Source organism: Manacus candei, unplaced genomic scaffold, assembly GCF_025592945.1.
Source record: "Manacus candei isolate 608988 ecotype Guabito, Panama unplaced genomic scaffold, ASM2559294v1 h1tg000082l, whole genome shotgun sequence".
In the NCBI taxonomy this organism is placed as follows: domain Eukaryota; kingdom Metazoa; phylum Chordata; class Aves; order Passeriformes; family Pipridae; genus Manacus; species Manacus candei.
Genome location: NW_026138130.1, coordinates 4,300,993 through 4,327,761, shown reverse-complemented (window position 1 = coordinate 4,327,761; position 26,769 = coordinate 4,300,993). Strand labels below are relative to the sequence as shown.

The following is a 26,769-nucleotide window of genomic DNA, read 5'->3' as shown; positions in this document are numbered from 1 at the left end:
CCCAGTGTGTCTTTAAGGCCATGCATGTGTAGGGGGATTTGCTGATGGCTCATCTTTCTAGCAGGCTTTTTCAGCTGAATGTCAGTTTATTGCTTTTGCAAATTGTCTTGTGCCTACACAGAACCGGCTGCCTCAGCAGAGGGCTTTGCCAACAGCCTGCTCTATAAAAGGGTTATTAGGATAACAAGGAAGAAAACAGAAACCTTTGCAGAATCATAACAGTATAGCATTGCCTTCCCCCTCCCCCCTCCCAATTTATTACCCTCAAGTGCTTCTGAGTTGGACTTAAACCATTGTGCTGCTGAATATAAACAGCAAGGTTCAAGAACCCCAGACAGGAGCGAACTCTTTGGCAATTATCTGGTCAATGGCAGGGCACCAATCTCCAGCTCGGTGTAAACATCATCAGGAAAATATGCACAGTTTGCAAATTAAAAAGCAATTGCATTGTCTCGACCCAAGCCAGGAGCCTTCTAGTATGATTAGGGTCTCACTGGTGGAGCCAGCCAGAGCATCCTTTGGGTCTCTGACATCAGTCCTTCGTCACAGGAGCCTATTTGCCGGATATTTCTCTTCTGACTGCAGTATTTCTGTACCTGTCTGGGGGGCATGTTTTATCAGGTGCTTTTGTTTTCAAAAGAAGCACAGATTTCACTGGTAAGAGGGAGGCAGGCAGAATAAGGCACGAAAAAGCCAAGGTAGTCTTTTGTGATGCTTTTGAAATGATATTGTGTTTTTCTAAGCTTTCTGGAAAGGGAAACAATAAGTGAAATGTTCTGGTTGACACACTGCAGATATGGCTTGTTTGTTGTTTGTCTAACTTTTAGGGTCAACTTCTATAATAAAAAACCTCATTGGTGCTGCTCTTCTCCTCTTGGCTTGTTCTGCCTGTTGTGCCTTACAGCTCTCCCTGCAAGAGGGGAGTTGTTCTCTCTTGTTTGAAGCCAGCTGGGACAGACAGATTAAATGACTTGATGAAGGTTACAGAAAGCCTGAGCAGAGCTCATGTCTTTGAGTACCAAAGTTGTGAAAGGCTGGACTCTAATGCCTCTTTCTGTTGCCTGATTTCCTTGCGGCTTGAGAGACTTTCTTGCTAATTCTGGGCTATACACTGAAGTGCTGATGTAAGACTTAGAGGTAAGCCTTGGAGAGTATTGTGATCTAGGAGGGGTTTGCATGAGCACGTGGTTGGACCCAGAGACACATGGGGCAGTTTAGTCTGTGAACACAACACCACAACCAGCTGCCCTCTGAGTTCCAGCAGTTTTTGTAGGTCATTCTGCAAGTCTACTTTCAGTTAAAACCAGGCCTTTTGGTGGAAAGATGATGGAAATCACTTCTGCAGCTATTGCTCTTCCCCTCACTGCAGGGTAACCTGAGCTGTGTGGAGCAGAAGGGCTCCCATCCTACCAAAACCAGGACACCACCTCACCTTAACTTCTGCAGGTTCCTGCTTCTGTCTTTCCCAGCCCCATTGTTTGAGCTCTGCTCGTCTCCATCTTTCACTGTTCTCATTCAGTGAGCTCCTTCTTCTCCTTCCTTGCTGTTTTCCCCCTTTCTGCTAAGGCCAGGAGAAGCAGTGGTGATCTCCGAGTGGGAGGCAGAGACAAAGTGGGGCTCACGTGCCAGGTACCTGGCATCAGTGTGGGGCTGAGCAATGCATTCCCACAGCAATGCTTGGTTTCCCCTGCTCATGGCCAGTGAAACACATGACAAGACTCCCAACATTTTTCTGGGTGCTGCTGGGCTGTGGCAGGCAGGGCAGGGATGGCAGTGCCAGGCACCCTTCAACATCCTTTGCCAGATCACCTCCAGGTCAGCTCCGTGGTGGGAGCACTCACCGGAGCATTTCTTTTGGAGATGGCAGATAACCTGGCAGCTGATACATGGGTAGGTGTTGGTGGGAAGAAGCCATGCTTGGCCCCCAAGGCTGAGCTGCCAGGAGCTCCCAGGGCTCCTGGCTCCAATATTTTGCTCCAGCAGCCTGGTCCACGCACATGGTGACAGCCCCTCGGGTGTATGGCCAAGTCACCATGTGGGACTGATGCCAACACCTTCCCAGTGAGCTCAGCCAAGGGAGGAGCTCTAGGGATGTGTCTTCTTGGGTGACCAGAGCTTCCAGAGGAGGCACCAGCCCTGGGCTCATTTTTTTTGGTGCAGTTTCTCTACACTGATAAGCATTCCTCCTTTTTATGATTATTATTTTAAACTGGAGAAAAGGACCTGGTGCCTTTGGGTCAGGTGTGCGCAGTCTGTTTCTTTAACCATCAGATCCCTAAAGTTAGGCTGGGGTGAACAGCTCGGGAGCTGCACTGCTTGGGCTGCCTGTGCTGGAAACAAGCATCCCTCTCCCCACCTTCCCATCCCCACAAAAGACCTGTTTCAGCTCTGCCCCAGCCCTTGTCACCTACAGTGTGCTCCCTAGGCTGGCCCAGGAGGTGCGTGATCATCAGTGGTTACACCAGGCGAGGATAAGCAGCTTGGCTCTGCTTAAGCTGGGAATCAATAGGGGATTAATTTGTATTAAACACGCGCTGCAAAGGGAGGGTTTGCCCTTCTCCCGAAGGTGGGGTGGCCACGGATGGGACACAGGGGCCACTGACAAATGCTTTGTACCCATCACCCTTCAGCACTCGGCCACCAGTGACCACCAGAAGCTGTCAGGAGGAATGCTGATGTCTAGGGAGAGCGCTGGGAAGCTGGGAGCAGTGCCAGCATTGGGCTCCTGCTGTTCACAGGAGCACAGGGAGATGCCTGGGCTCCCCTTCCCGTGACTTCATGCAGAGCTGGCCCTCACAGGTGCCCTGCCTCCAGTAGTGCCTCATGTTTATGGGGCTTCTTTTATTCTTTAAGGGCTTTTAAGGTGATTCCCATCATCTACTTTGTCTTTTGAAGCTACGAGCCAAATGTATTCCCACTGGCACCAAGTGTGCTTGTATAGATGCCATTGTGATGGCTCATGCTTCTCTTGTGCCAAGGAAGATGTCTCCTCTGAGCTTGGTGGAGGTGTGCCAGGAGAGTAGGGTCACCACACTGGCACCTGGTAGGACTTGGGGCTGCATTCTGCTCCTCTGAAGGCAAGTTTGGAAAGGGACTTTCTTGCTTTCCCTCTCCTAAAATTGCATTTTAGAGATGTAAAAATTAAAAGGGGAGCTGAGAGAGGCCATCACTGGTTAGGCCTGCTGCAAAGGTGCCTGGCAGGCGTGGTGATGGCCATGGGAGGTCATGTGGTCACCCCTGCAGCCTTTCTGGAGGTAGCCAGCCAGGTAGCCAGCCACATGTGGAGAGCTGATTGGGGTTTGCTGTAGCAGCCAGAATCATTTGCAGCACAGCAGAAGTCGCACAGGTGACCTTAGTGGGAACACAGCCTGCCCCTCTGGCTGGATTGGCATCACTGCTCCCGCCCGTGAGGCTTGGTCCCTGGGGAGCAGCCTCAAGGAAGGCTCTGTCACCTGTGACCTGGGGAGTGATGAATGTGGCCTGAAGCTGTCCCAGCTCAGCAGGGAGCTGGGAAGCAGGGGCAGGGTATTCCCAGCCTCCAGGACAGGAACTGGGGCTGTGATGCTGGGGCACTGCCTCCAGACTAGCTGATGGTGTAGGGAAGCCAGCAAGGGATTCAGGAAGGTCTGGTTTGTATGACTGTTATATCCAAAACCATAGTGCATTTGGAAGGAAATGAGTCTGTGATGGCTTTTTTCTTTCTTACGTGTTTTATGCTGATTCTGCTTGTGCAGAGCAGGGCCTGGAACCAGCCAGGTGCTGCTCCCGCTCGTATTTCACTTTGGTTTACCTTCTGGGGAGAGGACAGGGAATAAAAATGTTATTCACTTTTCTATGAAAAGCTCTTGACATTTTTCCCATAGCTCTAATACCAGAGCTAACCTTTCACTCGGGGTTTGTTGGAGGAAATCAGTTATATTGGATGTCTTGGTATTATAGTTCTGCTCTCCCCCTGCTTCCTCCCTTCATGCATGTTATTTCTTCTCGCTGTTATTTCCATACCTTCTCTCTCCAGCCAGCCATTCCTGATGGTGTTTGATCCATTCAGACTCAGGCAATATACTCCATCCCTCATCCTGCCTTGAGAGTGTCCCAGCCCACCGAACTGAGTTTTTGACACAGAGATGAGTGGGCAGCATATTCCCATATTCCCACGTTCAGTGCTAGATGTGAAATGGGTCACCTTCCATTAAGTGTGACACACGTTTGAAAAAAAGCAGAACAGAAAGAGAAACCCAGTGAGAGCGATGGAGGGGTTTGGGTTTGGTTTGTCTGAGGCACGGGCTCATTCTGCTTGCCTGGGTTTGACGCTACATCAAGCACCAGCTTGAACCACAGACCTACCGCAGAGAGACCGCGCACGTTTGAGCTCTCACCCTCCCGTGGCTTTGTACATACATTGTCTCCTGGGGAAATGCTCCGTTTTAGGAAGCAACTAGAAATGCTGATAACAAATTATATATAAATCAATGGGCTCCCTGCTGAAGGGTCTGCCTCCTGCAGCGGTGAGCTCCAGGAGGAGGCTTCTCGCTGCTCCACCCCTGCGGCTCCCGCCTCGGCGCGGTCCTGGTTGACAACAGGTTACCCCAAGAGAAATGATAACACCCTCTTGTTCCAGTTTATAAGGTAGCAATCAGATCAGGACAGGTTTATGATCCACCTAGCTTATTACTATCTCCATTAGTAGCTGCTAGCAGATGTTGGGAAAGAAGGATTATTACTCTCGCAATGCATACTTAGCTGGCAGATTATTGAAATTTCTTTCTAATCCTAAGCAGTTACTTGGGAGGTGTAAATCCTTGAGTGATAGCACTTATATTCCTCTGTACTTTGATCTCAGCTAGCATAACCGATGATACTCTGATTAATCTGATTTCTGTTCCTTAAAAGAAGTGTCGTGTCCCTGGGTATCTTGAGGCATTGAGTTCCATGGGTAACTGTGTTTCTCATCTTCAGATCTGGACTTTGAAATAGCCAAGCTCAGAGGTACCTTCTCTCTTACGAGGGGATTTATACCTCTGTGTCCTTTGAAATTCATTTCTTCCTTTAAGTGAATCAAATCCCCTGAATGCTTTCAGTTTGCTGCTGCCCAAGTTCCTCCTGTGCTCCCAGCAGCCACATCACTCTTTCCTGCCCCACATCTGGCTCATCCCTCTGCTTTGGGGGGGGCAGAACCACACACGGTGTCCCAGATGAGGGATGCACTAATTTATAGGCCTGCTGCTAATGACAGTTTTATTTACTGCTCCTATCAGAGCACAAATGAGCATCCTTGGACCATCGCTTGCACTGAGATGTTTGTGCCTCCATTTCTCCCTCCAGTGGTTGGGGTTAGTTTGGGGTTGCATCAGCATGTGTGATGGGTCCTTATTGTTGTTTTCCAAAAGTGGTACCTTGGATGTGCTTGTCCTGAATTTCCTCTGTCATTGTGCTGTTGAATTCCCTGAATGAGCTGGGTCCTTCCAAAGCCACTTGCCTGCATATCTAGTCCCACCTGATATTTTTCCCCTCTGTAAAGGATTGCCTTCTTCTCACTGTATATGTATTCCTGCTTAGGATGCTCCACTATTCTGTCCTACAGTCAGTATTTTGGTGCCTGTGCATTGAAAGACATCCTTCACCTTCTGCCCTTTCCATTCTCTTTTGTTTCTCCTTCTTGGGACTGACCAGGCTCAGCTGAGATGTGTCACACAGAGGGCTGGGCTTGAGATTCATTTGCTTTTCAGGAGGCCAAGCAGCCCCAGCAGCTGAGCAGGGCTTTATAAACCCATGAGTGTCTCCATCCAAGGAGTTGAACAAATACACTTTTGAAGGTCCTTGGAAGAAAAGCTTTGCCACAGGTTTTCTCAAGTCAAATCTCCGCTCTCCCTTGCACTCGGGAGTTTTTTTCCCCTTTCCTCACACATGAACAACAAAAAATTAGGACATGATGGGAAAGGTTGGGATGGCAGTGGTTCTACTAGACTGCAGGCTTGGCATGTGTCAGACCTGCCAAGGTGTTTGAAGGGAAAACAAATACTGATCTCATAGAGCCTCATGCAGACACGGTGGTGTAACCCTGGCTCCGTCCTCGGCACCGGCTGGGCCCCGGCTGGCGCTGGCTCAGGGTCTGGTGCCTGGCACTGTGCTTCCAGAGGAATGCAAAAGGAGAGGCAGAAGGGCCAAAAGGGCCCATTTGCAGATATTACAAGCAGAGTTTGCTGGGTTTTTTTGCTAGAGAAGACGGAGGTAATTATGATAACAGCCTCCAATATGTAAAAGGCCGCTGTTCCTGGGGATGAGGCAGTGATGAACCCCTCCTCCTTCCCCACACCTGCATAATTTTTAAATCCTTTAGTATCTTTCCCTGTAATCATCCCCTTAGCGGGAGTTTCCATCTTCTCCTGCATAGTGTGAGCTGGGGAACAGCTTTACCTCTGCCCCACACCCTTCTCCATCAGTCTGGAGCCTCTGGCTGCAGGAGCTGTGTGATGCACTGAGGGGCTCAGCACAGATATCCCAGAGGTTTAGCAGCCCGGACTCAAACACCAGGTCGAATTGTATTTACCCTGTATCTCATGATTTTGAAGGTCACCTTCTAGTCAGATGAGAGGAGCGTAAAGGATGTTTATGCTGCAAGGGTTAGCTCGTGCTTGCTGTGGTCGTGCTGATGGCAGCCCAGCAGTGGTGTGGTTTGATGGATCGTGGCTTGCCCTGGGTTTCAGTGTCAGTGCCGTGCTGGTCAGACCAAGGTGCTGCCCCCTAAGCCAAAGATGTCTTCAAGGCTCCTCTCTAGGGCCCGCTGGTATCACAGCAGCAACTGCTCAACCATGTGCTTCAACTCTAACATGGGTTATGCACATGTCCTTATGGACAGTGTTGAATGTGCACCTCCATGCTTCTTATCCTGCTGTAAAATCTCAGAAAGCTGGTGATATCTTGAGCTGGAGATTTCTTCTGGCTCCAGCCTTTTAGATGTTTGTGCACTGAATGACAAATAAACGAGTCTCCCTTGCAGCTGGTTCAGCAGGGACAGCAATAGGACACAGTACCTGCAATAGTCAGGTGGGATCTGAGTGCTTTCCTTTTGCTCACCACTTCCCAGCTCAGCCTTCAGCAGAGAAGCAGCACTTATTTATATATTTTCCTTCCCCTCGCTCTTCAGAGAAATCAATTCCATTCCCCAAACAATGGCAAAGGCCTTGAGGAGATATTGATCTGTGGCAGAGCTGGAGAAGGGAACATTTGTGTCACAGAGATACTCTTTTGTAAGTAAAAGATAATTACCAGATCATGGGGACACTTGCTGAATAGGATGACATTAAATAGGCATCAGGGTGAAGGGCACCAGGGCCTTGGAATGAAGCACTGGAATAGCACTGTCCTCCCCGGCAGCTCCAGCTCCTCCTCCCTGCTTCCCTCTGCCATTTCACCTGCTCCCCACCCCAGCCCCTGCTTTTGTCCCCCCAATCCTTCTAATTTCATCTTTCTGTCCTTTCCCCTTGGTTCCTGATTGTCCTGTCTCACCCACATAAATACCAAGTAACACTGCCCGGAATGCAGCCTGTCCTTGCCAGCTGGGGCTCCCAGCTGCAGTAGGGATGCACCTGAAGCCAGTGGATTCCTGTCCCCCAAACCAGGGCAGCAGAAGGAGTCGCTTTCCTTGCCTTGGTTTTGCTGGTATTTCCAAACCCTGGTTTATTTATTTGAGGCCTCTGCAGCAGCACTGTAGTAATGAGCCCCATGGTGACTTTAGTAGTTTTGAGGTAGTGGATGGGGCAGGGTATGTCCCCTGCTTTGACGTTTCAGCAAACAGGGCAGGGATAGGGGTGACTGCTGCAGGATCCAGAGCCCATGTCCTGGCTTGTACTGGCTCAGGACCTGATGGTGGACTCTCAGCATGTAGTTATTAACCTGTGTGCTTGGACCACTCTACTGCTGGTGGGTGTGGGGACCTGGCGTAGCCATGACGATGCCGTAGCTGCGTGAGTGAGGGCACAAGCAGGGCTGGGAGTGCTGAGAGAGCAAATAACTCCTAGAGCAAGACCTGGAAAAGGGATGCTTGGGAGCCTTGTCTCCATCTGTGCTGCTCTTGGGACCTCATGGGAGGCTTTCCCCTCTGGAGCAGTGCCTGCCGTTGCCATGACTGATGGTCCAGTTTGGCTCATGGAAGAGCCACAGTGGATTTATTGCCTTGGCTCTTGAGGGCATCCCTGTCAGCCACCCGCTCCTGGATGCACAGTCCCAGGGTAACAAGGGCCTTGACAGAAGGTTTGTTCCCACACAGATATCATGTTATTGGGCAGCTCTTCTGCCTGAGCTCAGTGTTGTAGGCTCTCAAAGCCACGTGGGGATGTTTGGTCACAGGGCTGGATGATGATGTGATTCCCTGATGACTGGGAGAGCTGCTGCCAACTGCATCTCATGAATTGGCACAGCTCAATGCATGAAAAAACAACCCACAGCTCAAAATACTATGTCATAAAATGTCCTATTTTATTTACACCGACACTGGTCGTATTCTCCTAATTACTTGCTGATGCACTACAAATGGATTGTGGTGCATTTTGCAAGATTAATGATCTCTTGTAAGAGGAAGGACCCTCAGACCATGGGCTCTGCAGGTCCAGGAGGGAGCATAGAGGGTCCTGCCCTTTTGTGGGGTATTGAGAGCTGCATGCCCTGTCAGCTGTCACTGACTCAAGCAGGTCTCATCAAGTGTGCCACCATAGCCTGAATGCCAGCAAGGTCTGTGCTCCTGTACTCCTAAAAACCCCAGAGAAGTGCAGTCACTACCTCTGTATCTGTGTGGGCAAATGAGGCCAGGGCTCTTCAGCCTCATGGCCTGGCTCTGGAGCTTTCTTTTGGCTGCAGCACATTTCCAAACTCCCCTCTCCAGCACTTTGGTTCCTGGAATGCCTCCTGGCTGTTATCAGTACGGTGTTGAAGATAAACAAGTGCTTTCCCTTACTCCAAGGGTGAAAGGGTCTGGTATGTGAGGGTGTGAGCTGATAAGGGCAGTAGCTACCTCCAGTCCTCCCCTTGACTTCAGCAGGCATGATGCTGGCACCACTGGCTGGAGCTGCTGCTGTCATTGCTGCCTGGTTCCTGCTGCTCCCATGCAGCACCTTTGGGTTTTCCACCTTTGGATCTTGTCAGCAAGGTGCAGGGCTGAGCAGAGTGCTGGAGCACAAGCTGTGATTTCCATGTCCCTGCCAGCTGCCGGCTCCCTCGAGCAGCCCTGTGCCTTGGTGTCATTTGATGTCTCAGAGTTATTCCCTGCCATCACCAGGTGAGAGCCGGCTTCGCAGCCTGACCAGCACCGTGCAAAGATACCAGAGTAGGGCACCTTGTGCCTTTAAAATAAAAAATAATAATAACACTAAAAAGCCCATTACCATTATTGAATAAAACACCAGCAATTTTTAAAAAAACTCTTTTAAATATTGCCGCTGCGTTTCCAGCTGTTCAAATCTCCCGTATTTAGTTATCGTAACAACAAAGTGCTGCGTCTGATTTGAGCAGCGGGGAGGCAGCACCATTATTCGGGAGGATTTTAAGCAGTTGGGTTTTCTTCCTCGCAGTGGTGCTCTCTCGCCTATTAGAAGCCCCTTTGTTGCCTTGGCACCTCTGGCCGGGGTGGCGGAGATGGCACACGTGTATTGGCGGAGGGCCCTGCCAGCGCTTAGCAACGCGGCTCCGGCGGGGCGCCGGGAGCTGGGCAGGGCAGGCGGCTCCAAAAGCAGAGCAGAGAAGCTCTGCTGCTTCAACAGGGAGGTCTCGCACTGCAGAGTTCATGGGGAGAAAGAAAATGGAGCGAGCAAGACCCGGGTGGCTGCTGCTGCTGCTGCTGCTGCTGCTGCTGCAGGGAGCACAGGCTGTCGAGGGAGGTCTTGGCCGACCAAATGTGTGGATGCTGCGGGAGGTGGGGATGCTGGTGGCAGGGTCTGGCAGGGCAGGAGGGGGTTGTGCTGTGTCAGCACTTTGGCTGGAGTGTAGCATCATTCAGATTGGAAAAGGGCTCTAAGGTCATAGAGTCCAAACTCTAACCCAGCACCACTGTATTCACCACTAAACCATATCCCCAAGTGCCACATCTACATGCCTTTTAAGTCCCTTCAGGGATGGTGACTCAACCACTTCCCTGAGAAGCCTGATCCAGTGCTTGACAACCCTTTTGGTGCAGAAGTTTTTCCTAATAACCAATCTAAACCTCCCCTGGCACAACTTGAGGCCATTTCCTCTTGTCCTATCACTTGTTCCTTGGAAGAAGAGACCAGCTACTACGTGGCTCCAACTTTCTCTCAGGTAGTTGTAGAGGGGGTCCCCCTTGAGCCTTCTTTTCTCCAGACTAAACACCTCCAGCTCCCTCGGCCTCTCCTCATCAGACTTGTGCTCCAGCCCCTTCACAAGCTCCATTTCCTTCCCTGGACATGTTCCAGCATCTCCATGTCTTTCTTGTAGTGAGGGGACAAAACCTGAACCCAGGATTTGAGGCGTGGCCTCACCAGTGCCCAGCACAGGGAGACGGTCACTGCCCTGGGCCTGCTGGCCACACTATTGCTGATCCAAGCCAGGATGCCACTGACCCTCTTGCCCACCTGGGCACACACCAGCTCATGTTCAGCTGCTGTTGACCACGACCCCCAGGTTCTTTTCCACTACACAGCTTTCCAGCCAGTGCCTGACCTGATTGCAGCATGCACAGGGTGAGCATTCTGGAGGTAGGATCCCCGTGCTGGCTGGTTGAGCTGGATGAATGATGTTACAAAGGGGTCATGGAGTCCCGTAACTTGCTCCTGCCTTGGTGAAAGAAGGTCCTGTTTGCAGGTGGCTGTGGGGTGCAGCTGAATAATGTGGGGTGGGGCCTGGCAGCCTCCCTGCAGTGGTGTGTTGAGGGCAGCTTGATCTGGGGATCAGTGATTCATTTAGGTGAGATTGATTGCTGAGCACTTGTTTTTGTCACCCCAGATTGGTGGGGATGGAGAAGAGGGCAGAGAGGCACCTGATCTGGGAGACTGCAGCACATGCTGGGGCGGCTGGAGAAGCAGGAGCGGGCTGAGGACAAGGATGTAGCAGATCTCCTTCCTGTAGAAAAATGCTATTTTGGTACCATCTCCCCAAGGTGGGGAGGGTTGGCAGAGATGTGCAAAAGCGTGCAAAGACTCTCAGAAACATCTTGAATGGCCTTGAAGAGCCAGGTGGAGACAAACTGCTACTGCGCAGCCTCTGGGGACTGCGGGAGCTGCTGAGCCCGGTGGGAAGGACCTGTGGTGTGTCCGTGGGACAGTAACACAGACAGGGCCCTGGGAGGGGTGGCAGGAGGTGCAGGTCCAAGTGGCACAAGGTCACAGTGCTGCTGGCCAAGCAGTGGGCAAGGCTGGCAGTGAGCTGGTCACCTAACCCTCGTATTTTGGGTGCTGGGCCACACGAAAGCTTTGTAAACAGGAGTGACCATACTGTCCCTGGGTTCCTGCTGCCGTGGTGTGTTCCCTCAGAGGTTACCTCCAACCAGAGGCACATTGTGGGTAATGAGATGCAAATTGATAGCAAGACAATAAGACTGTCTTGTGAGCCCTTCGACGGGGGCCAGTGTTTAAAAGTCAGCCTGATTGCCTCGCTGGCAATTTGCATAGCATTAACCAGAGAGATTTTCTTTTTAAACTTGAACTTTTTTTTTTTTTTTTCCTAGAGGTCACCCCAAAGTAATTACAGCTCTGGCATCGCTTCATGAAAGAGAGCTCTGTGGCTGTGGTGGTAGGATTGGAGTGTGGGGAGACCTCTCCATGGGAACCTGGGTGGGTTTTAGTGTTTGCACTGAGATGGTTCAGTAGAAGAGACCTGCAGGGTGCATGTGTGTGCTGAGCACCGTGTCTGCTATGGGAGAGAGCAGCAGCAGCAGGGCTTGAGTCCCAGCACATGAAAGGGATTGATCCCCTCTGGTGTTATCTCCAGCACAGGCACAACTTCCTCCTGGGTCCCACCTGCTTTGCTGGGCTGGAAGGAGGAGGGATGACCCCACTGCCCACTTGGGATGCGCAATGAAGTAGTTTAGGAAAGCCGGGCCCTGGGGTGTTTGCACCTTCTCTGTGGTTTAGTTCAAGCAGGGATTTCAAGGTTTTTTCTTTGAAGTCAGTGTAAAAGTAACTGAGGACCTCAGCCAAGGAGTTCTACAGGAGAGGTGGTGTCAGGCTGCGGCGGGCGTGGTGTTGTGGCTGCTCTGCTCTGACCTGGGCCATTTGCTTTGACAGTTGAATTCTTTGGATTCTAACTGGGCAGGTGTCCCTTAGTCTTGCAGCTGGACAAGATGATTACCACAGATCACATTTACCTGAACTATTCTGTTGTACTCTACTCTATTCTGGTTTTTAGCCAGTTGACAGCTTAGCGTAGATCTTTGCTAACCCATTTGGTTTGACCAGGTGAGGAGTGATGCTTTCACTGGCAGCTCTGCCAGCACTCCTGAGGAACAGCCTGGAGCAGTGAACAGCTTGGAGGGAGATGGGGCTGCCCTCTCTTCCCCAGCAAAGTGGCTGCCCAGCCTGCGAGCAGGCACGAGGCTCTCCTGAGGCTCAGCCAAGCTGCTGCAAATGCATGGTCAGCCAGTGCTCTGAAGGAGCTCCTCTTGTTATCGAGGTTTTCTTCAAGACAGGAAGCGCATCCTCCGTGCTCAGTGACCCTGGGTGGACATGGGATGGCCATTCCAGATGGTGTCTGTCTGTGTGATGTTCAGTGGGCAGGGTTTGCCACCGGCTGCGCCGCAGTGTGAGCAGTCCCTGCAAGGCAGCACATCCCTGCCGTGGGAGGCAAGGAGTCGGTGCGGCGATGGGTTTGAAGAGCCAGCTGGACAATTTTATCACCATTAATATCATTTGTAGTTATGCAGGCGGTGGCTATGATACAAATAATTAAATCTCATGCTTCACAGCATCAGCTGATCACTTGCTGCAGTCAGGAGTGAATCTCCTACGCAGAGCACGCGCAGCCGATTAACTCTGTTAGAGGGGTTGGTTTAGATCTCCTTCCTCTGGCTTGTTCCTCAGTTTCCTTCCTCCTGGCTGCAGCTGTGAGGCTCAGCACCAGGACATCCCTTTCTCCTTCACAAGAGCACTGTTGTTGTAGGATACTGGAAATGCTCAAAGGAAATAACATCCCTGCTCCCACTGCCTGGTCTGCAGGTAAATCTGTCTGCTGGGGACGTCCTCTGCTCCTGCACAGGGGTTTCAGGCCATATGCTCATTTGCCTCCCACCTTCTGGCAGTGCTCAGATCATGAATCCTTGGGATCTTTCTCTCTGGGCTACCACAAAGCATCTGTTGTCTCCTGCCAAGCTGGTGTGTGGCCATGACTTCATCTCACAAAGCTCTTCAGCCTCCTCCTCCTTGCCTAGAGAGGCTCCATCTTCCAGGCTGAAGCCAGCTGAATATGCATACATCATCTCCTTTGTCTGTGGCATCCTTTTACCTTGCTTTTTAGTGGATTATCAGAGATATTTGGCCCAAGAACAGAGTTCCCAACACTCCTCTGGGTTTGTCAGCAGCTCTGGCACCCATGTCTTCTCCATTCCCCAAGCAGCCCCTTTCCAGGACAACATCCTGGCCAAGCCTGGAAGGATGATCAGCAGTGTGATGACACCAGGTTATTGACCAATGCTGGCTTAGCAGGTCACTGTGGCACTGCCCTTTGTAGCTGGGGACAGCAGAGCTGCTGCTGTGACTCTGGGCCTCCTCAAGGGAATCGGGGTGGAAAAACTGCGCAGAGAATATTTTTATATTTTTCCTTCTTTTTTTTTTTTTCTCTCTTTCCCTCTTTTTTACATTCCTAAAGATTGAGTATAATCAGAGCTAATCAGAAAATTATGAGCTGTCTGATTGCTGATTAGATTCCTAATGTTAATATAGTCAAGAAGCCTCTCTTACTGTTGTATTTTAAGAGAAGTGTAAAAATAACATCTTAGAAGGAGCAAGCCAGAGCTGCTGGAGCAGCAGGGAACCCAGTGCTGGCAAAGGAGATCAGGGTTTCACCGCTGGCAAGAATTGAGGCCAGCAGAGAGGGAAGGGACAGGACCTACCCAAACTGTAATCACATGTGTTGGCTTCGAGGGGGCTGCACAACCTGGGAGGAAGAGCATAAAATGAGCCCTTCCCACAAGTTAGTCCTTGTGCAGAGCCAGGCCTGGGAGTTTTTCTGCTGTGCTCTGGAAGAAGGCATGCAGCTTGTTTACTCGTTTTCCTTTCCCACAAAGAGAATTCCCACAGATAATTTGGTTCATGTATCTCCCAGCACCACGGCCCACTTCACCTGCTGCTGCAGGCAAGGGACATCCTTGGGTGATGAGGAAGGGGAGTCTGGGATGTGCCCAGTGCCACCAAGTGGGACCTGCAAAGACTTGCTGCTGGCAGTGGAACAGCCCTTGCCCAAAAGGCTGGGGTGAGATACCCTCAGGCGTGCTGGTGAGCACAGAAAGGATACTCCCATGGATGCTGGTGGGAGCTGAGGGAAATCCTTGTCTGCTTGTGCTTGGCTGAGCCACTGCAAAAATCTTCAGAGCCTTCCAGAAGCAGAATTGGAGGGAGACACTGCTTGGTGACGGCAGGAGGGGTTGAGGATTTGCCCTTTTTCCCTGTTTAAGCGCTGAGGATCAATCCAGAGAGCCCTCAGCACAGAGCTGGTGCCCTGAGTGGTGCAAGGAAGCTGCCAAGCCTTTCCACAACTTTCCTCCGTGGTCCCTGCCGGCACCGGCACGGCGATAACTCCGGGGCTGAATGGCAGGTATTATGTTGTGGCACACTAATGTTCCCGTTAATAAGCTCCTGGCCATTCACCGTGTGTTTTACTTTGATACATCCCGACGGCAGCGCTGTATAATGGACTATACACTGTAATTGTCCCCATTGTCACCACTTAATAACTCGGTACGATGTTATCGCAGTCATTCGCAATTTTTTTTTGCAAACTTTGATGGATAATATTTTGTTCTTAGTGAATAAAAAAAAATGAGGAAATGGTGAAAAGAGGCCGAAGTTAGATAGAAGTCTGCTCTAATTGCAGATTGGGCTTAATAATACAAATGTCCATAGCGGCATCCGGGCTGCTTTTGTCTCTGGGAATAGTCCGCTGGGCCAGCCAGGAAGGAGCTGCTATTAAATACCATTTATTCTTTAAAACATCTTGATCAGCAGGAATTGGCACTGTGCTTGGGGAATTTATTTTGCTTTGCTTGCTCTTGACAAGCCCAAGCTCAAAAACAGCAGCTGGGATTCACGTTCATTTCCACAGGCAGGGATAAGGGGTGATCTCCATGGGGTGATGTTCATGGGGTGGGTGCAAGAGCCTTGGCAATGCCATCATGGTGAACAAGAGAGTGCAAATATTGGTTGTTCTGCTGTGCATGGCTCAGGCATGCCAACAGCCTCAACATCTGCCTAAATATTTGGGGAGAACTTTGAGCCCAAGGTTGAACAACTGCAGGTAGAAGAGGTTTGCTGGAGCCCGGACAAGCATCTTCTCCATGTCTGAGCTCACTGGCTGCCTCTCCAGGTTAGATGGGCAACATCCCACCAAGTATTTGTGGCTCTCAAGCATTTGTCAGCATCTCCAAATGCTCATGGTTCCTGACTCCATGTCTGGCAGGAGAAGGAAAAGTCCAGAAGAGATTAAACGCTGAATGCAATGAAAAGCAAGACAGGGAGGTGGATAAGGGGCTGGAGTGCCCTGGGTGGGAGGCAGGGGAGGGCTCCCAGCATCCATGAGGCAGCAGGTAGGGACCTAAATGAGTTTTTCCCTGTAACACATGTCCTGACCTTTTTTTAAAAATGAAATCTGTTTTATTAATTTTTTCTTTTTATCAAATCTGTCCATGAAACATTAAAGATATGACTGTGGAAAAGGTCAAGAAATGTGTAGTTGTTGAAAACTTGTTCCAGTTGATGGCTTTTCCCTTAGGGAAGCTCTTCCACGCTTTCTCCTCCCCCGCCTCAGTCCTTAAAACAAAAAGTGTCAAGTTGCCTTGAATTTTGGGTTTAAGGGAAACGGCGAAACGTTCCTGGAGCGGGAGAGAGGGAAGGGCACTGCAGGCTCACAGCTGTGATGCTGCCCTTGAGGAGCTGCTGTGGCAGCCCAGGGAAAACCTGAGCTGGAAAGGATTTCTCCCCCCAAACACAGACCCCAAGGAAGGGCTGTGGGGTCTCCAGCCACGTGAAGGGAGAGGCTCCTCAGGGGGCTGGTTCTGGCATAAAACCCCCGTACCGGCGGAGCTCCGGCCGTGCCGTGGTGGTGCCGCATGGAAATCCCCGCGCGGCGGCAGATCACGAACGAGGTGCTTTTTAAAGCTCGCACATCACAGCGCAGCAAGAGGTGATGCCTTAAAATAAATCGATTGCAAGTGGTTTCCTGTACAAAGTTTCAACAGCCTCCACTTGAATGAAAGGCAGAGAGCTAAAGGGGAGGATTTCAAATGCACGAAAGGCCTCATCCTCATGGAGCAGGGAGGTGGGGGCTGGCCAGGATGAGGGCTGCATTTGGGTTTTCAGGGATGCCCTCGTGCATCTTACGGGAGTTTCTCTGTTGCTGGCACCATGCAGAGCACCGCAGGGAAGGGGGAGCCACTCCTTGAACTTCTTATCATCTTCACATGGGACTTATTTCTCCAAAATAAGGGAGGATAATGATAAGGAAGGATTTATTTTCTTTCTTTGAAGACTCTGGCTGCTAAGACCTGGCCAGGCAAATTCCTCCTCCTCCTCCTGCCCAAGTGAGAAGCTGTATCGCTTCCTTTTTTTTTTTTCTCTATTTTGAAAAAACCCTTTTCCTCCAAGCTCTAAGTAAAATTGATTTTTAAGTGAAACTATCTCTTATAATTGCTGCTGAAACGCCTTGTGGTTATTGTAATGGATTTTGAACTGTGACAAGTCCTTCCTGATGATCGTAACAGGAGCTCCACAGGTTATTTGAGGGTGGTTTAGAGAGCACCGTTGGATTGAAAGTTTGGAGTTAACCTGGGAGGAGATGGGGCTGGAGCAGCGGGCTGAGTTGCTCACTAAGGTGCTTGCTGACCCTCTCAACACGGCAGAGGCTGAGCCTGCCCTGGGAGCTCGTGCCATAAGGTGCCATCTCCCAAAACTCTCAGTGGGAGCAACATCCTTCCAGTCTGCCAAGCCCATCGCTCACCCATTCCGTGGGAGCCACAGCATGCTGGTACAGGGGGAAAAGGAGGTGGAAGAAGCCCAGGGCAGCACTATCTCCTCCTCCCCAGCTTGGGGAATCGCCTGCTGTCACATTTCGCCAGCTCTGACCTTCCAGCAAATGCATCTTGACCTGAATTATTTCTGGTCATCTGAAACCTTATTGTGCAGCAAGCAGCTGCTTGTCACCCAGCTGGAGAGTCCCCAAGCCCTTCCAGAGCTCTGGCAGACCCGCTGTGCTGTGCCAAGATGCCGTGTTTGTGCTCAGTAGCTCGCCCGCCCTGTCCCTGCCGTGCCGCTGTCTCCGAGCACACGGCAGGACCCCAGTTTAGCTGTCCCCAAGGCAGCTGATGGCAAGAGCCGTGGGTAGTGGCGCTTGCCAGGCTTTCAGCTTTGGTGTGTGTGCCTGGCAGCCTGCCCAGGGCAGTTGGGGTGGGCAGCCCTGGCTCTGCTGGGACACGTCTGTCCCAGCCACAACTGAAGAACAACACTGGAGCCGTGTTTCTCAGGTGGTTTGTATCCGTCCCTCTGGGATGCTGCTGACATGCCCCAGCCCTTCAGCATCTCCCTGGAGGCAGCTGTGAGTATTCCAGCTTTGTCCCAAGAGAGACTTTCTTCCTTGCAGGCCAGCAACAGACTGGGCTTTCTCCATCCTGCTTGTTTTGTGAGCTGATGCTTCAGAAGAGAGCAAGGGCTGTGAAATGAGCACAATTTAAAACTGCTGGGCATGCACAGCATGGAGAACCATGCTGCCACAGGGCAGCTGAGTGCTCCTGCTTGGCTCTTCCTCTGGATGAATATTGGAATCTCAGAACAGAGATCCCTGCTACATCTCCATCAACTATAGAAGATGCAGAAGGCTTATGATTTTGGAAAGCAAGTGTCCATCCTTATGGAGGGCAGGAGAAGGGTGACAGAGAGAGGCTTTTTTCCAAGGGGAGAAGAGCTGAAGAGAGTGCCAGGCACGGCTCATGCCACAGGAGACCTGGTTCTCTGCACTGTCCTTTTGCCCTTGGTGCTTTGCTGTTTGTGAGAAGTTAAGCTCTTCTGGAGGCCTGAGTGGTATTTTGAGGTAGGGGAAACACCATGAGAAGCAGTGCTATCCCTTTCCTCCTCCCATCTGCAAACGGATGGGTATCTCTCCTCTTGGGGTGTTTCACTCCTCCCCTCCCTTGTGATTGTTATGATGGTGATGATGGTTTTTATTGGTAAAAATTGTGGCCCTGGAGAAGAAGGAGCAGGGAGAGATGCTGATGGGGGAACAAGAGCCACGTGCTGCTGGCCTGCAGAGCCATGAGTTACTGACCTGGTCAGTAAAATGATGGAAGTTGTGGCTCTGGAGCTCATCCCATGCCCCCATGGCCGGGTGCTGGCCGTGCCACTGCCCTGTGTGGGGTCTGAAGCAGCTTTGGCTCTTGTTTAGCTCCAGGTTTGCACTTGTGACCCTCACTGCTGGCAGGGCTGGCTCTGCAGAGGTGTCCCTGCTCACTGCCCTGCCAGACTTCAGCAGTGAGCACCAGCTGGTACAGCACCAGGACCTGGAAGCCCTTGGAGGATTTACCACCTGCTCTTTGCTGGTCACTGGGGCTTTATTTGCCCTCCCACGAGCAGGAGAATATTAGCAGTCAGTGCTGGCTCCAGCTCCATCCTCCCTCACGCACAGGCTGGATCCAGGCACAAGAGGAGGAGAGATGGGCTCTATCTACCCCTTTCCTTCTGCACAGCCAAGGGAATTATTGACAAACAAGTTAGTGCTTTGAAAGAAAAACGCTGCAGCATATTTGAAGCTGCCTCCTTGATCAATACTCAGCCGTGGCTGAGCCTGCTGCCGACTGGATTTTGGATGAGGGCTGCGGGGTAATAAGAGCCCTGGGATCAACTGTCTTGGAGATTATTACAGGATGAGATGCTTCGCTGCTTTACAGTGTTTACTCAAGATTTATATTCCCTATGTGTATATGAGGGGGTTGTCATCTTTTGTCGCCGGTTGATCATTTTTTGATGGTGGTGTGTGTGCTGTCGGTAGGGTCTGCTTAGGAGTGGGTCTGTGAATGGGGAGAGGATGGGCTGGGGATGAGAGAGGGAGCTGAGGTGGAGGGACCCTGGAGCTGGTGGCAGGAGGTGGGACCATGAGAAGGAGTCCTGTGCCCTGATGCACACAGACAGAAAGGATGGAAGCATGTGAAACACATGGCATGGGCTTTCCCCTCTCTGGATGCTCTGCAGTGACAGGTGTGGTTTCAGGGTGCCCCATTCATGGAGGAGAGGTTGGTGCCAAAGGAGAGGGCTTCTGGCACCCTCATTCCTTCATTGTGGAGGAGGAAGAGCTGAAAAACCAGCTCCTGGGGGATATTCCAGCCTGGGGCTTGGGTTTCTGGGCTTTGTCACCTGTGTTTATTTCTTACCTTCTTGCCTTAACTTTAACCAGCATTTCCTACTGTGGGAGGAGGGCTGGATGGTCTGATGCTTGTGACACTCTCCTGGTAGCACAGGGCTGTTTGAATCTCCAGCCAAGATCTCCCTTCCAGCTGTGTGCTCAGGTGTGGGAGGTTAACACACTTCACAGCGTTGGGGAAGGCACTGAGATGAGGGTGATAACAGTCTCACTGAGAGAGTTAAATGAAGGCTTAGCAGGAGCAGCTCTCCCTCAGAGCAAATATCCCTGGGCACACACAGCTGCTGTGTGATGGGCCATTGCTGGGCCCTTCCAAACCAGCTGCAGGGAGAAGCTGGAAACACCATTCCAGGCTCCCTGGGGAGCATCCCCCAGCACTGACAGAGGCATGGGGGTCCTGTGTGGAGTCTCGGGACACAGGGGTGGCATTGCCACCATTACACAGGGCTGCTCAGTCTCCTCTTGCAGAGTGTTTGCTGTAATCCCGTTTTATAAATCCAACCTTGGCCTTTGGCCTCCCTGTGCTGCTCTGGGCTCTGCTCTGCTGCCTCCCAAGTTAAACCCACTGATCTGACTGAGGCGGGAGCAGCCAGGGCAGGCTTACTGCCATAGGGGGCTGGGAGGAGAGATTTAGCAAATCATTGGACCAGTTTCACTTGGAAAGACTGTGCAAAAATATTGGAGTGATGCAGGAGAGCCCCAGGTGTGATGGGGGAGAAGGGGTGGCAAGGAGGAGGTGAGCATTACCCTGAGTGCTTGCTGTATCAGGGACAATCCCCCTGTGTGCTGGCCCCTCGAGCAGTGGGGATACCAACAGCAGGGGTGGTCCCCTCTGACTAGAGAGGAGGTTGTGGTCCCTGCCTGTGCCAGCCCCAGTGCTTTTCCCACCGTCACACTCCTGGCAGCTTCAGGGTGTCAGACCAACTGCCCCCAAAAGATGCTGCTGTGGGTGAGCTGTGCTCAGGGAGGGGTGAGTGAGCTTGTGGATGATCAGGCTGAGAAGTGAGGTCCTTGCAGAGCAGCAGCTGTGTGTCTGGAGGTGCCATCCTCTGGCAGACAGAAGGTCACCCACCTCATCGCCCCCTTCCTTTCCTGCACAGCTTTCAGTAGGGAGGGCACACATCCCGCCGTGCCACCTTTGCTGCCACCTGCCCATCCTGAGTCCATGGCATCCCTGAGGCTCCTTAATCCCAGGCAAAGCAGTGTGCTGAGCAGGGAGCTCCTGATGGATCTGCCTGGGTGAGCAGCGAGGCAGAGAGGAGCACCACACAGAATACAAACGAGGCCGGGGCACGATAAAGCCCGCACAGCACCTTCCCCCTCACAGACCCCGCTGCAGAGATCTCCAGACACCAATCCCTTGCAAATCTCCTGCTGGCCTTTCATGACCTTCAGAGTCGTTTCAATTCAGTGTTTTCAGCCTCTAAATCTCCTGTCCTTAGCCCTGGGTGACTTCTGGGGAAAGAACTGTGCTCTTTAAAGTGCCAGGGCAGTCCCTGCACCACAGCCTGCTGGAAATTTGCAATATTTCACACCCATGCTTTATTTTTGGTAATTCCTTGAATTTTTCTTGCTGTTGGAACCCCATAATTGATGACCCCAGGTCTGAAGCCCTGGGAGGTTTTGGTGGCTGCCACGTACTCCACTGGGCTCTCTGGTGCACTGCCTGTGTCCGGAGCATCTCACAGTCCCTGCATGCACCACACCTTGAGCTGGACTGATTGATCTGTAACACTTGAAAAATAATGGTTTAATCATTATTAAGGATTAGAAATAATCCTTGAGCTGTATTGATCACAATAACATTATTCATGATGAACTCATTTGGCATTAATGCGGATGTCCCGCGGCAGCGCGTGGCTCCAGGCAGACCCCTCACCTTCCCTGGGGACATGTCAGGGGGTTTATGGGATCAGCAACATCTTCCCTGCCCTAAGACACAGCTCTAGGCCCTGCTGTCCTAAATAGTCACCTCAGGGACCCCATCCTTGTTGGCAGTTTTAGAAAGTCCTGAATCCAGCGATCACCCATCCCATTCGTGTCAGCAGCCTGTCTCTGAGCAGAGACTGGATGGGCTTCCCTCTAGCACCAGCCAGGGATGTGATAGGATGGGACTGCTCCCAAGGGAGCCCCCACCATGGCATCGCTCCAGGCCTGTCCCTGCACATGGATGGAGGTGGGCAGAGGATCCCCTGCTGCAGAGGAGGGATGGTTGGTTTCCCACTTGGTCCCTCTCTCCTCCCAGTCACCATTTTGGTCACAGGATCAAAACATGTTTATCAAGGAAAATGCTGCAGAAGCAACAGCGGGGAGGCTCTGGAGGCGCTTCTCCTGGGTTGGGTGTCCAGTGACAGCCAGGAGCCAGCACAGAACACTGCTGTGACTGTGCCATCCTGCCATGGGCTCCCCCATCCCTGCAACGTGCTGTTTATCAAACAAGAACATCTGGATTTCTTTTTTTTTTTTTTTTTTTAAAACCAAAGTTGCGTCTGGATTGACTTTGACAAATCGACATTTTCCAGAGGAAAAATATCTTCTGTGTGGAAGTGTCGTTCCTGGGCGTAGCCTTCCCTTGCTGCACCATTTGCAGCCCTCCAGGCACCTCGTGCAAGGCAATGAATAGTTAAAGATGTCCATAAATCTTACCCCAGCCCATAATAAACAAACACATTCTTATCAAGTATAGAAAAATACATATTTCATCACCACTGCCTTAAACGCAACTCAGAATAAATGCCTGACTTTAATCAGCCATCTCAATATATAAACAGAGCACAAAAGCTTGGGGGGATGAGGAGCAGAATTGGGCCACAGCTTTTCTAGGCAGCTCCAAGGGGGCTGGGATGTGGCTGTGCAGGTGAGACCCTGCAAAACTGCCCTGAAAATTCCCATCACTTGGCTTTTCTGTCCAGCCACGTGTTGTCTCCCATTCCCTTCTCTCCACCGCCGGAGCCATAAGGATTTTGCTTCAACGTTCAGCTGATAGCCGATCTTTCCCCTTGGATGCTGGCCACTGAAAGCAAGCACTTTGATTTGGAAATCAAGATTAGGAGAAAGAGAAAAGATTAAACAGTAAAGTTTCGACCAGTGCGTGCCAAGATTACGCAGTGATGGATTTGTGTTTCCCTGCATCTGATAAGAACAAGCTGCATTCTCAGGCTGGGGAGGGGCAGATCTGTGGTGTCTTTCAGCACTCATCACCTTACTTCTGAGTGCCTGAGCTTTGCCATGCTCACAGAAATACAGCATCCACTGGCGTGGCCCTGCTCCAGCCACACTGCCAGGGGTGGGGCTGCCACTGTCCTGCAGGGAACAGGGGACACGTGAAGGGACTTCCTTTTCCCTGAGCATCCATTTGGAAGGGCTGAGGCATTTTGCATCCCCGTGTGCTGATGGGAGCGCTGGAGGAACTGGTGACAGTGGGAACGGTGTCTGTGACATGTGTGGCTGTGCCCAGGGCTCATACGTGTGTGTGTGTGCTCTTCTAGCCAGACACTCTTCAGGCCCTGAGGAAATAAATTCCCAGGGATGTAGCTGGACTTCACTGCTGCCCCCGTGGGCTCCCACCAGCATGCCACATTCCCAATGAGCAAAGGAGTGCTATATCATCCTGGGATTTGTGGTTCACTGCATGGAAGTTGTGTGTGCAGTAGCACTGGGAATCATATGTGCGTTATGTGAAACTCTGTAGTGCTGCCCAGGTGATGATATGGGGTTATTGTTTGGCCCAAGATGTCACCCCATTGTCAGTGCTCCTTCCTCCTCCTCCAAGCCAATTCAGTGCCTGGAAACAGCCAGAGCTCACTTCTCTCCCCATGCTCTAGCTGCCAGCATCCCTTGCATCAAGGCTGCCCTGGTGCTGAGCATTGCCCCATCCTGCTCCTGGCGAGTCCTGCTTCCTCTGGCTACCCCAGCGTGGGCATGGGCATGTGAAGGGATTAATCTGAGTGGGCAGCACTGTGCACCTCTGGGCCCCAGTGCTGGGGCACTTGGAGGGGGTTTTGAAGCATTTTTGAAGGCTCTGCACAGAACTGGGAGCCATCAGCACAGGGTTCAGCCCTTGCCCTGTGCAGTGAGAACCTGCCCCGCTCCAGTGGGATGCCAACAGCCACCAAGCTGGTTGTGTTCGAGTGGCAGCAATTCCTCTGGAGATAATGACTAGCTTCAGAGAAGGAGAGAGCAAGCAGGGAAAAATTGGCTCCCTGTGCCTCGGACACCCATCTTCAGGGTGCTGCCTGTAATCCCTCCTCCTGCCCTCTTGCCTGTGTGGCAAGGGGGTGGCAGGGTCCTATGGGATCCCCCAAACAGGGATGCTAGGTGTCAGGGTGGCACCCATGGTTCTAGGTTGATGTGGGCAATACCTGGATCCTCTTACTTTCCCGGGACTCATTTTTTTCTCTCCCGTTTGCTTTGCAGAGACTTGCCAACGCGGCGGAGAAATTCCAGAAGGCTCACCACTGGCAGGACAACATCCGGGTAAGGCTCCCATGCACACCCCAGCCGCTCTCACCCCTTCCCTCCTGGATGCTGAGCTCCTCGGGGATGACTCCTGGCACCGGAGTCATTGTCCCATCCCTCCTTTCCCCCATTCCTGTCCCCCTCCTGAGTCACCGCTGGCCGTGCCGTTTGCTCGGCGTGTGGGTGGCCCCGGCCCCTCCGCCTGCCACCACTAATGAGAGCAAATGAAGCGATTTTGAGCTCGTTTCCAGCCTCGCCTCTGCCTGCACACGCCGTGAGGAGAAGGCAGGAGGTGAAGGTCGAATGGACAGCTCACTGCTGAGGGTGTGGGGGCTGGGGAGACTTTTACTTCCCCTCATCTCCAGCAGCCAGGGGGTTTGGTGCCGAGAGGGTTTTCACGTGGGGTGGTGGCAGCGGTGGCTCATCCATGGCACATGCCAGCAGTTGCAGTGGGGGCTGTTTCTGGGGTAAGGAGCAATCTGGGCTGGGAGAGGGAAGACGGGGGTTTAATGATTGCATTTGACTTTGTAATTCTGGCGGTGATGGCACTCAGCGGGAACCTGAAGGATTCTGTCTGGAAATGCTCTCAAATTATAACTATAACACAAAAGGAAGGAAAGATTGTTTTTCTCCCAGTGCAAACGGAGTCTGCAATAAAAAAATCCTCCTGAGCCACCCAGCCCCTTCCTCTGGGTTGAGCCAGATCCTGTCTGGCCCCTGTAGTCACTGAGGGGACAGCCTGGTGACAACCCTGCTGCCAGGCCATGCTGGTGTGTTTTGGACGGGTCTGTCTGAGCTGATGCCACTCGTGCAGACCCTTCCCTCCTGCCAACAGGATTTCATGTGGAGAAAAAGAGGCAGGAGGAGCAGAAGAGAAAGCAAGGGGTTGAAAGCCTGCTTGGCTTTCATTTGCCATGTGGCCAGTGTGGGATGGACACTTGTGGCTGTTTCTGTGTCCCATGGGCACCTGAGGAGAAGGCTGAGCTCACAGGGGCCTTCCTGTCATTAGCAGTCATTAGCAGAAGAAGCCTTGCTAAGGAGAGGTGAGGTGTCCCCGCTGGCTCTGCCCAGCAGACAGTTGTCATTGGCACCATCAGTCACTGAGACCTTTCTGCATGAGAGCGCTGCTGAATTACTGTCACCTCTTCCCAGGAGGCCGGTGAAGGGGAGGTTAAGAGGATAATGAGGCTGATGCCAGCACCAGTGCCTTGCAAGGACCTTGATGGTGGACTCAGTGCTCCTGGGGAAAGTTGAGAGCAGTGCCAGGGGAGCTGCAGGCATCTCCCATGGGCTGCCATCTCCATCCCTAATGTTGGCCCAATCTTGAGTGTTCCCCAGGGTCAGGAGCCCCAGGGCAGCTCATCTCTGAGCAGCACTTGAAGCTTGGCCATGGGCACCCCAGGGACATCGTGGTGGCCCTGTGCACCCTGTGCTGGGCTAGCATCCAGGGGTGGCTGCTTGTGACTGGGGTGTGGGCAGGGCAGGCAGAGCTGACACTGCATTTTCAGGGTGTCTGCTTATCCCCTGGTCCATAGGGATGAGCTCCTGCTGCACGGGCCCTCCATAGCCCCAGAGAGCTCCTTCTCCATCCATACCTGGCTGCCTTCCACTGCCAGGGGAATTACAGTCGGGATACAAAACATGTTAGGGAAGGCTGTAGCGCTGGGGAGCTCTTGGCTCATTTTGCCATTCACGGCACAAACCTTTCAGAAATCCACTTCCATAGAAAAAGAATATTTTTAATAGCACTGTTTGCAACCACTTAATCAAGGTAATTAGGAGCGAGTCACCCAGAAACAATGTGCAGCGATGCGTCACCACAGAGCCCGACGCAGCTTTATCAGGACAGCCCAGGCCTGGCTGGGACACTTGATGGACTGGTCCAGCTCTGTGCACAGCTCCCAGGGTGCTGGGCATCAGCCCTGCCTGCCTCGGCCCTGCCTGCACCAGCCCTGGCTTCCCGACAGAGCACAGGGATGGAAATGCTGTGTACATGTGTCTCACTGCTGGGGTTGGACCTCCTTTTTCCGTCCTTCATCCATGAAATGTCCGGGCGCGGTCAGACCTGTGTGCCAGCACCGCTGACACCGGCCCTGCAGCCGCTCCCGGCTTGTTGCGGGGGCTGGCACAGGCAGCGGGCAGGGAAGGCGGCAGCACAGCATCCCCAGCTCCTCCTCTCCTCCCTTCCCACCGAGCAGCTCGTTCCTTCTGGCTGCAGCTCTCCCCTCCTCTCCCAGCGTGCCGCGTCCTAACCCCGCGCCAGAGTCGATGACAGATTGCGGCGAGCGTGGTTATTTTTGTGTTTCCATCCAAAGGCGCCGGCAGATGCTGAGTGTTTGCGCTGCATTAGTGCTAATGGCAGCCCCATTAAACCTCACTGCAGATGGGTTGCTATGGAAGGCCGGGGGAAAATGAAACAGGAGCAGGAGCCTGAGCGGCTGGGAGGCTGCTGCCAGCAGTCACTCACGATCCATCTCTACTGGGAAAGTTTCTTTTTCCTCGCTGAGTTTTGGTGTTCCCAGCCACAAGCCAGCCATGCTGGCTCTTCTGAAGGGGTTGAGTTCAGTGCCACACCTCAGGGGCTTTGCAAAGTGCCTCCCTGGTCCCAAAACTGCCCCCTCATCCTGTTCTGCCTCATCCCTGCTCCTTGTCCTCATCTGCTCACAGGACCTCCATGTCACCTGGCCATGTCAAGCCGGGGTTGTGTCCCCACCTGTCCCCAGATGTCCTCTGGACACCAGAACGCTTCCCTCA

General features: G+C 52.2%; 1 protein-coding gene across 3 annotated transcripts in view; it reads left to right on the top strand.

Moving 5' to 3' along the window:
• The window catches only part of CACNA2D2 (calcium voltage-gated channel auxiliary subunit alpha2delta 2), a 238,878-nt gene that overhangs the window by 170,493 nt on the left and 41,616 nt on the right, over positions 1 to 26,769 (top strand). For all 3 annotated transcript variants that reach the window (XM_051811399.1, XM_051811400.1, XM_051811398.1), the window contains one exon: positions 23,974 to 24,033. In XM_051811399.1, coding sequence (XP_051667359.1) covers positions 23,974 to 24,033 — 60 coding nt within the window. The remainder of the gene's footprint in view (positions 1 to 23,973; positions 24,034 to 26,769) is intronic.